Below are 11280 nucleotides of genomic sequence, written 5' to 3'. Positions count from 1 at the left end.
TTAATAAACTAGTGTTTTATGAGTCAGTGTCATGATGATCCTGATGATCCTGACTCGCCATCTTCATCGTTGGATGCGCCTTTAGAAAGAAATTCATCTTTACGATAAGAGTATTAAGAGTATTTGTTTTGGATTTTTGGATTTGAATTATTTCGTTTTGTAGGCATTTAAAGCTTTCTATAGATATATTCATAATGTCTGTAAGGAAAATATTCGCTGAGTTTCGGTTCATTTTTGTGAACACAACGTTTTCTTGATATTGTGAGTGCACACAAATAAAAATAGACCCTTTACAGTTCCGAACGATGTATCATTCTTACCTTTATGAGCAAAAATGACGGCGTATTTAATTTGTTTCCACTGATGTCCTGAAGCGCGCTTCAACTTCCACTCTCCGCACAAACGATTGGATATGCACCTAATAGCGCATATTTATATAGGTTAAATGTGTGTATTTATAAATACATAATATACACAGTACACATACATAAATAATGTAAAAAACTTTTATTTTGGATGCGATTAATCGTTTGACAGCACTAGTTCACATACTTTTGAAAAACCAGCGTTTAATTGATCCTGATAAGCGCTCGCAGTTGTGAACAAGACGGCTTTCTTCTTTCGTAAGGGGGTTTGGCGTCACGGCATCTATGTTTCCAGGCGGAACGTTAAAGAACGCGACACACATGTCTCCCGGAAATCCTGTAAAATTTAACCAATCCGATGACGACTTCGAAACTCCTGAAGTGTTTCCACTTTTGTGTGCCATACGCATCAGACGTTCAGCCAGCGGTCCGTGGGCGTGACGTCTGAGGCTGAGACTACTGTGGAACTAACAGCAGGTGAACTTACATCTCTGTCCACAGTGGTGGCGAAACTGACGGCCTCTTTCTGAGTGCAGTTCACGGCTTTCTGTAGTGTATAGATGACCTGCTCGTACGTGTGGACCTCATCATTGAACAGCATGCAGTAGTACGTGTCTCCACGCGCCCTTGAGAACAAAATAAGCAAGTTACATTTCTCCCAATATACTAACATGCAGTAATGAAAAGCAATCATAAAACATACCCCCCCAAAAACGTATCTTCCGATTAGGGATATTAAGGATTTAACACCAATAAGCTCCTCAGTCATTTTTGGCTGATTTTGTTTTGTTGTTTAAAATAATCGTTTGCTCAATCTGAATGTTGCAAAACTTGGTGACTTTATTAGATATGCAATCTGAACAAAAAAAAGGACTTCAATTGATTCTAAATGGCCATAAAAAAAGTGACACATTGGCTGACAAAACTGACTGACCACAGGAAGTGAATGGAAAAGAGCCATTTTTATAGATTAAAATCTATATATCAGCTACAATGTTGAAAAAAAAAACACAGATATAAAGCGGTGAGACACACAACCATGCACACACAGAGAGAGAGCAAAATGAATGTATGTCTATGACAGTAAGCATTACTGCAAAAATGACACTTCAAAATTAACTTTGACAAGTGATAGTTAGATAATAGACATTTTCAAAGCATAACATCTAGAATTATTGTGCAGCATTTGGATGCATAGAAAACATCAACCATCTACTGGCAATTAGTGTCATTTTTTTTCTTTTCTTTTTTTGACAGTAATCTGGCCAAAATAAATGATAAATTCATAAATGTTCTTTGTTTCAACTCAAAGAAGTGTACAGTTTAGTTCCAAAAATTTGTGTATTTGCTTATACAAATAATGTTAAAATAAAAAAAAGTGTACACAAATAAAATCTAAAGAGCTACATGACCTAAAATCCCAACAGAAGTAATTTCATGTTAGTACTTCAGAGAAATCAGTTTTACGTCATTTCATAAAAAATTTAAAAAAGTTACACTCTTACTGTTCCTGGTCAATATGTGACCTTTCTTCGAAACGCTAAAGAGGGTTAAGAGACCTGGTATGAGTGCTAATGTGTCTTACGGTGGCTCAAGGCCTTCAGGTAGCTCGTCCTCTTTTTCCCAGGTGAGCATGTCCACAGCATATTTGAGGATGATGGAGAAAACATTATATGTGCGAGCAATCATCTCATCAGACAGATTAGCCAACGGATCCTGCCAAACAAAACAGGGAACACAAGGGTTTGTTTCCAATTTAACCCATATACTGCTCTAATAATCTTCAAGATTTAGTTAATAGGATGTAATGTTGTGCCTATGAATATTGCATCATGCTATTTGAGCTTTATTAAAACTATTTGCACTGATTTATTCTGTTGGTTACATTTTGTTCCTTTGTGCAGTGGCTCAGGAGAGTTTGAATAAACATCAACAAGCTGAAAAATAAAACCAAAGTTTTTTTTTTTTTTTTAGATAATGTAATCTTGTTAAAATTGATTTCATAAAACTGGTATCGAAAAAAGTATCGTTCAGGAACCGGTATCGAAGTCAAGGTATCAGTATCGGTATTGATATCGGAAATTTTTGAACGATACCCAGCCCTAATCATGCTGAAGTATTTGTGTGGTACTGCCAAGTAGGGTTGAGAATTAAGAAGTATTTAGAATCAGTTGCATTTCAACCAGAATCATTAAATTCCTCATTAATTCCCATTCCTCTTGTTGATGCTGTGTCACAAAGGAAGAGGTGTGTCACCTTCTGGGAAGAGTCACTGATATTGGGCTCGTGTTTCTGACAGTAAGGGCCCTTCTTCCAGGCCTCTGTGTCGCCGCAGTCGCAGAATCCTCCTCCTCCTGAGGTGGTCATCTACAGAGAGCACAAAGAGCCACTTACTCACAAAGACAGCAGCACATGACAACTCAGAGCTGATCTCAAGCCTCTTACATCTGTATCTTAGAAATAACAGACCTGTCATTATCATGAAGGCATTAGTCAAGAGACTCATGATTGTCTGATCTAGTGTTCCTTAAAACAAACACAATTTCTTACACACGCTAAGATGGTTAAATCACATAGAGACACCACAAATTTTGGGACACATTATACACTTAACCCTATAAAGCCAAATAATATTGCCTGACATTTTACACACAAATTTCTAGGGACTCTAAATGATCTGATTTTTGCAAAGGTAAGAATAACTTTTATATTGCTACTAATATATGGACACTTACTGGACTGAAGCAACTTACTTGATTATCCATACATCATTTTTACAAAAATCATATTAAATTGTGAGCATCAAATATGATCAGGCTTTTAAGGAATGTTTATTTGTTCAGCTCTTATTATTTTATTGCGCTGCATTATATGTTTTGCCACCACAATAAAAACTACAGAGCCTTGATCATAAAATTTAAAATATATCATCTTAGTAAGACATTATTGAGAGATATAGAGAGAAAACAAATAATATTACTCTGCATTTTTTGTCAGCAGTCTGCTATACGGTTATAAAGATCTCACTGACCTACATTACGAGCTATCAAAGTTTCATCTTACTTTTTGGCTATATAAATATTAGCAACTGCACCAAATTGCATTTTTCCTCAGTTTGGTAGATATGAGGTGTTTTGTTTTTTTTTGCCTCTAGATCACACTATATTAGCCAATAAAGCCTGGTGCATCAAATATGATACTCCACAAAAATAACTCAGAACTAACCTTTTCCAGCCATTTTTGCAACTACCTTTACGATTTTTATTTTACTTTTTTTTTTTTTGTATGTCAACGGGCTGTTCATTTTGTTAGACTGGCTGTTTGATCTTCACAAATGCAACAGCTTCATCTGTCCTGTAACCTTTACAAGCCATAGCTGTGCACAAGGTGTTTGTCTCAGCTCCAGACTTATTTGTTCATTAATGACGTCATCAGCGACTAGTCGACTTCGACTCGACTTTCATCACATAAAAGTCGACTTCAAAAAATCAGAAGTCGTTCAACCCCTACTTTACAAAGATGTGCACCATGAGTAAAGTGACTACCGTGTATGTCTCTGTTTCCTCTTACCCTGTAGCGATGCTCTTTGTGAACGCTGCCTAAGAAGCACTGCATACACAGCACGCAGGTCGGATCAGCCGCACACTCCCTGAAAAGGAAAAATATCAAAGTGAATTACTTACAGAGTAGAACTGCAGATGTAAAAAAAAATACAAATAAAAAATATAAACAGTGAGCTGCCTACAATTAAACCATTTTTAGGTAGCACAGAGACAATCACAGATGAATGCTGCTCATTATGCTGCCTTTTTGATACCTCATTTTGGCCCAACTCTAAGGCAGCATGGCATGCATTCACATATAAAGCAATCCCAGTATTCACTTCAAGGGAATAACTCTGTTGCAGTGTCCCGATTCACGTGCTATCAGTCTTAAATAGTATTCGAACTTAAAATGAGTTTTTCCCAAATTGTAGTGTTGAAATTAAAGGTACCCGGACGGTTTACTATTTCCGCTGGAAATTCAAAGTGCAGATCCGTGAACACTCTAAGGGCTAGTATTGGCCGTTGCCCACTAAGCTTTGAATACATGATTGGCGGTCATTTATATAAAGGGGTTTGAATGATTAATAATCAATATCTAACCTGATGGAAAACTTTTATTTAAACTGCAATAACATTGTGAAATTTTATAAAGATACATTTGTGACCCTGGACCACAAAACCAGTCTTAAGGGTCATTTTTTTAAAAATTGAGATTTATACATCATCTGAAAGCTGAATAAATAAGCTTTCCATTGATGTATGGTTTGTTAGGACAATATTTGGCCGAGATACAACTATGTGAAAACCTGGAATCTGAGGGTGCAAAAAAATCTAAATATTGAGAAAATCGCCTTTAAAGTTGTCCAAATGAAGTTCTTAGCAATGCATATTACTAATCAAAAATTACGTTTTGAGATATTTACGGTAGGATATTTACAAAATATCTTCATGGAACATGATCTTTACTTAATATCCTAATGATTTTTGGCATAAAAGAAAAATCGATAATTTTGACCCGTATAATATTTTTTTGGCAATTGCTAAAAATATACCCCAGCGACTTCAGACTGGTTTTGTGGTCCAGGGTCACATTTGTCCATTAACTTTTAAATAAAGTTTAATGGACAAACTTGTCCATTAACTTTGCTAAAGTTAATGGACAAGTTTAAACTTTGCTAAAACATAAGAAATTCTCCATTTATACACCATTTATTTGTGAAAACGTTAAAAAAAAAAAACGAAACAAACTAAAATTGTTTAAAAGTTTTGGTAAAAATAAAAAAAGATTCCTAAATATTACGGTTTATATTGTTTGTTACTGGTAAAAGTTATTTGTGTTCACTTAGTGAAAAACCGAAAAACACAGCTAAATGTTATTTATTTCCATACAAGGGCTTTCCACACAGCCTTTCATAATTTCTGTGTGTGGTTTCAGTTGTTTGCAAATTTCGAAAAAAAAAAAAAAAATTGCCAGAAAGCTACACATGAATAATGATTTGTTTCATCACTAACTGTTGCTTAAAATTAGTAGACAGATTTCACTCAGGCGTACACGTTTAGTGAATGAGAGCCAATGATTCCTCCAATTAAAATAAATAAATACATAAAGCCATCTCAGAGCAAATACCAAAAAAAGAACTAGGAGAACTAGGGTTTGGATCAGAGCCAGTGCCACATTACATGACAGGATTGAAAATGAACACCTGCACACATTCTTAGGATGCAAGATATATTTCACACACCATTCACATCAGCCAGATAAGATCTGGCTGATGTGATAATACCAGCATAATGAAGCATTCAAGATATGTGTGAGCCCTTTTATTTGTTTCTCGAAGAAACAGAGCAGAACAGTACATACTCCAGTCACCTCCAGCCTCTTAGCCGGCTTACAGTGATCTTGCCTAAAGGACTTAACCTCACAGCAACCTGACCTAATTCAGCCAAGACTTCCATGTCTGTGGGAACACACTGACCCACAGTATCCCAGGTCAGACGGCTACAACGACTTCAACAGCATACACGCATGGCTGAAGACTTGCATAGTGAAAAAATTAATAAGTGTAATAAATTCAACTGACACATACACTACCAGTGAAAAGTTTGAAAAAATTAATACTTTTTAAATGTCTCTTATGCTGACTAAAGCTGCATTTACTTCATAAAAAACAATCAAAAACAGTAATATTATGAAATAGTATTACAATTTAAAAGGAAACATATTCAAACTGAAAACAGTTAAAATGCTATTTTTTCCTGTGATGCAAAGCTGAATTTTCAGCATCATTACTCCAGTCTTCAGTGTCACATGATCCTTCAGAAATCATTCTAATATGCTGATTTGCTGCTCAATTATCATCAATTAATTTTTAATTAATTAGCTTTTACTGCTTAATATTTTTGTGGAAAACATGACATTTCTCAGGATTCCTTGATGAATAGAAAGTTCAATAGAACAGCATTTATTTGAAGAGAATGATTTCTGAAGGACACTGACGACTGGAGTAATGATGCTGAAAATACAGGTTCAATTTTAAAATATATTATCTTAGAAAACAGTTATTTAAAATGGTAATACAATTTCTGTCTTTTTGATCAAATAAATGCAGCCTTAGTGAGCATAAGAGACTTCTTTCAAAAAAATGATGCCAAACTTTTGACTGGTTCCAAAACCTATTAAATCATGAACGTGCAGCTCACTACGCTTTGGAACAACGGCTTGTCTTTATTGCCTTTTGAAATCAAACAAATTAAGAATCATTGTGAATGCAGTCTAGATGAGAATCAACCCTTCTTTGGGCGGATCAGAAAGAGATGAAGTATTGACATTGTACCTGCAGGAGTACGTTGGCTCTCCCACTTTAAACACATGGCCACAGAGCTGTGAGGGCTGGTTGTTCTGTTCCAGCTTGGCCAATCCCACGGACGGCTCTTCCCCGCACAGGTACCACTCCAGCGGGCTCTGAAGTAGCAGCGGAGCCAGCAGGTCTTCATTCTGAGGGTTCAGGTTGGGGCCCAGGCAGTAGATCTTGGGGACGTAGCAGGCCAAGTGCTGGTACACCTCTTTGGGCAGGTTGCTCACCTGCAGCCATTTCTATGAACAGAGGGGCAAAATATTAGACACACACACACAAAAAAAAAATATAATAATAATTATCTGCTAATCAGTGCTATAGAGCAAAAGCAGAATCAGAGAGCCCAAAAAAATTAACTAAAACCATAATTGGCAAAGTAAACAGGTCAGGTGGACAAAGGTCAGGCTTGAAAGAGAACACTAGTGGTCAGGCGGCCAGTCTTTGATTGCACTGCTGTTTTATAATTGCATGGCCTGGAACGTGGTCATTTTCTAAAACATTTCCCACACAAGTTCATTTTCTTGCAAGTACTAAGCTGAACAATGACACAAAGATCATTCTAGAGGAGTGTGGTATGACCAAAACCTTATTTCACAATAGCAGTTTTTGTGGGTAAACATAAAAAAAGTTGGAAATAATATTAAATATACTTTTACATAATAAAAAAATATTAGTTACATAACCATGTGTTACTGCTCATTTCCAGAGAATTAAATGGGAATGGGAAACAAATTCATCACATTGTGTTTTTTCTCCTTTTCAAAATGTACATGTCAGATGAAGTTCAGGCATCAACCTTCACATTATTTATCCCTTAAATTAGACACAAAACAAAAGTATATATTTTTTTAAATCAAGGCAAGGAGAGTTTAGCTGTTTATAGCTGCCAAGACCTCACAACTTTATGCTTTAATATAGAATGCATCTGATGTTAATCTCATATGTATGTGTTTATAAACTACCATTTACTCTTATTCATCATCTATTTACTTCCTCTTGGCTATATTCTCAGGAAATATGGTATCCATTTTCACTGCTATGCTGACGACACCCAGCTCTACCGGTCTTCTAAACCCTCTAGTAAATCAGTCAAAAGTGAGAGTAAGGATCTAAAATGTTACAACAAAAAAAGTCTATTTCAAATCAATTGTTCTTTTGAGCCTTCTATTCATCAAATAATTCTGAATAATAAATGAACAATGTTTTCCACAAAAATGTTAAGCAGCACAATTGTCTTCAACGTTGATAATAAGAAGAAGAAATGTTTCTTAGGCAGCAAAGCAGCATATCAGAATGATTTCTGAAGGATCATGTGACACTAAAGACTGGATTAACAGCTTTTACATTTTATTAATTGTAATAATATTTCATTATATTACTGTTTTTATTGTATTTTTGACCAAATGCAGCCTCGGTGAGCATAATAAACTTCTTCCAAAAACATTAAAATAATCTTACCACAAACTTCAGTAGTATAGCCTAGTTTTTGGGAAAAAAAATAGCTTTTGTTGTAAAAGTGCTTAATTATTTAATAAACTCGGCTTGTAACCATCATGGCCATGACACAAGGAAATATGGCTACATAAAAAAAATAAATAAATAAATAAATTTTTAAAAAAAAACTTCATTAGACATTTTATAACAGCATCAAATATTTTTTATTGAGAATACAATCCCAGAATGCACTCGGAAAAAAACATTCCAGAAATATGACACTGGCAGCAACTTTTTTACAATTTAAAATAACTGTTTTGTATTTGAATATGTAAATGTGATGTAAAGCTGAATTTTCAGCATCATTACTCCAGTCTTCACTGTCACATGATCCTTCAGAAATCATTCTGATATGTGCTGCTCAAGAAACATTTCTGATTCATTATAAATGAGTAAATAAAAGAGACTTAAAGATCTTGTTTCACATTTTTAAATTAAAATCTTGATAATTAAAATAAAACCACTCTAATATAGGTACAAAGATGCAAATAGTGTTACAGTAACTTGGTACAATGCTGTAGGTTGCAAAATTATGAAGTCCTATCCAAGTCTTGCTCCTTGTGGATTAAATGTTTATTTCTGTAGTTCATTCGTTAGTTTCTGAGTTTTTACTGTCCGCTGTAGGTTGCTTTGTCACTGAGGGTTTCTTGTCACCATCAGTAGCTGCAGAAACACCATAGACAGTCATTTGATATCAATGGCAGTGTCAATAAAAACGAACAAAAATTGAACTGAAAAGAATTTACAATGAACCCATGTATGTTTGCACATGTTTTCACAAACGTTCATTATAAGTGCAGAGGTCTCTACATGTCTTGGGCTGTATCTGAGCAGCAAACTGTGGAGTTTCTTCACGTCAGCCTTCAGCTCACTCAAGTCCTGACTGTGCTTCTGCTGGTCTTTCTCAAGCCTGTGAAGAGTCTTGAGATGTTCTTCTTTCTCTGGAAGTGCAGCGCTTCTCCTTTTGTAAAAAACAAAACAAAAACAACAACAACGTTAGGCAGGCTTTCCAGGAACTTCCCATCAAAATACATAGATGGTAAAATGTAACAATCATGAACTTAGAAGTTTCAAGGTGTTTATCAACCAACCTTGTGGTATCTTCTCTGGCACATAGGCTAGCTGTTTTCACAAACGTTCATTATAAGTGCAGAGGTCTCTACATGTCTTGGGCTGTATCTGAGCAGCAAACTGTGGAGTTTCTTCACGTCAGCCTTCAGCTCACTCAAGTCCTGGCTGTGCTTCTGCTGGTCTTTCTCAAGCCTGTGAAGAGTCTTGAGATGTTCTTCTTTCTCTGGAAGTGCAGCGCTTCTCCTTTTGTAAAAAACAAAACAAAAACAACAACAACGTTAGGCAGGCTTTCCAGGAACTTCCCATCAAAATACATAGACGGTAAAATGTAACAACCATGAACTTCCCATCAAAATACATAGATGGTAAAATGTAACAATCTAAGACCAAGAAGTTTCAAGGTGTTTATCAACCAACCTTGTGGTATCTTCTCTGGCACCTGCATAGGCTAGCTGAGGTGAGAGTGTCTCTTTTTGGATGTTCAGATATTTATCTAAAGTATCCTGTAGAACATGCAAAGTTTCAGTTATTCTAAAATGTAAGAATGGACATGTGACAAATGCAACATGCAGTAGTTGTACAGTAGACACCTTGATCTGTTCTGTGAGCTTCTTCATCTCCGCATCTTGCCCCGGGTTAGAGGTGACATCATCGTCATAGAATTCTCCAAGCGGGGCACGATGCTGGTGGATGTACTCGTCGTCATAGCAACGTCTCAGACAAGGCATGGATTCCTCTATTTGCAGAATGATAGCAGCTTGTTGCATCACCGCATTGGCCAGTGCATTGTCATAGACCCTGTAAACGCAAACGTTCAACGTACGAGTTAAAGGAATAGTTCACACAAAAATGACAACTCTACCTAGCTGGTTTCAATACAATTAGAATTCACAGTGAACACATTTACAGTATCTTGCCCAAAAAAAGATTTTAAAAAGCACTATAAACGTTAGGAGTATATTGGACATTTCATTATGATACATTGATACTTTTAAAGGGATAGTTCACCCAAACAGTTGACGATGGCTTCTGTATGAAAAAAATACTATATTAAGTCAATGACTACAGTCAACTATATGTTTACCATCATTCCTCAAAATACCTTCTTTTATGTTCAACAGAAGAAAGAAACTCATACAGGTTTGGAACAAATAGAGGCACATTAAATGATGATCAAACTTTCATTTTGGGGTGAACCATCCCTATTGTGATATAATTAGATTCAGTTGCGATAATTATATCGCAACTGATATATCAATATTACACTATTATGTGCCTATTTTACACAACCAGTTACATTTTTAAAGGGGTCATATGATGCGATTTCAAGTTTTCCTTTCTCTTTGGAGTGTTGAGAGAGGGGGGGGGTGTCACATCACAAACACATACCAGCTTCATCACTGTGTCTGTCACGCGACTCTGTTCCCCTTTCGGGCTCTGTCTTTACATTTATTTTGAAAGATGAAGCTCGCGATTATGGTAAGGGGCGTTACATTTCCGACGAGTGCTTGCTTTTTTACCTTTAATAACTCACAAATTGAACTAAATATAACATAAACATGTACTTCCTTAAATTCGGTATCCCAGATCTGTCTATCTATCTATCTATCTATCTATCTATCTATCTGTCTGTCTGTCTGTCTGTCTGTCTATCTATCTAATCTATCTATCTATCTATCTATCTATCTATCTATCTAATCTATCTATCTATCTATCTATCTAATCTATCTATCTATCTATCTATCAGATCATATGCAACAATGACAAGTCTTTTGTACTCTCTAAAATGTGTCAATTCTAGTATATAGTATCCTAGAATCTCATTAGGACACAACAAAATAAGGTATACAACAATATATTTCTACAAAAAAAAAAAAAACTCAAATTATTTGATGACAGCTCAGTGACAATTTTATAGGTTGCTGCATCACCATAAAGGTGCATCTTAAA

General features: G+C 35.7%; 1 protein-coding gene across 1 annotated transcript in view; it reads right to left on the bottom strand.

Moving 5' to 3' along the window:
• Positions 1-11280, bottom strand: part of LOC107739482 (E3 ubiquitin-protein ligase UBR2-like) — a 45133-nt gene that overhangs the window by 33600 nt on the left and 253 nt on the right. The window contains exons 2-9 of the mRNA XM_016551609.1: positions 9921-10128; positions 9748-9833; positions 9468-9573; positions 6745-7004; positions 3936-4014; positions 2622-2732; positions 1951-2081; positions 853-991 (exon numbers count right to left, since the gene is read on the bottom strand). Of these exons, the coding sequence (XP_016407095.1) occupies positions 853-991; positions 1951-2081; positions 2622-2732; positions 3936-4014; positions 6745-7004; positions 9468-9573; positions 9748-9833; positions 9921-10097 (1089 nt within the window). The 5' untranslated portion in view covers positions 10098-10128. The remainder of the gene's footprint in view (positions 1-852; positions 992-1950; positions 2082-2621; positions 2733-3935; positions 4015-6744; positions 7005-9467; positions 9574-9747; positions 9834-9920; positions 10129-11280) is intronic.

Source organism: Sinocyclocheilus rhinocerous, unplaced genomic scaffold (assembly GCF_001515625.1).
Source record: "Sinocyclocheilus rhinocerous isolate Xijiao unplaced genomic scaffold, SAMN03320098_v1.1 scaffold345, whole genome shotgun sequence".
NCBI lineage: Eukaryota > Metazoa > Chordata > Actinopteri > Cypriniformes > Cyprinidae > Sinocyclocheilus > Sinocyclocheilus rhinocerous.
Note: the sequence above shows the minus strand (reverse complement) of the source record. Positions and strands in the feature narration are given on the sequence as shown.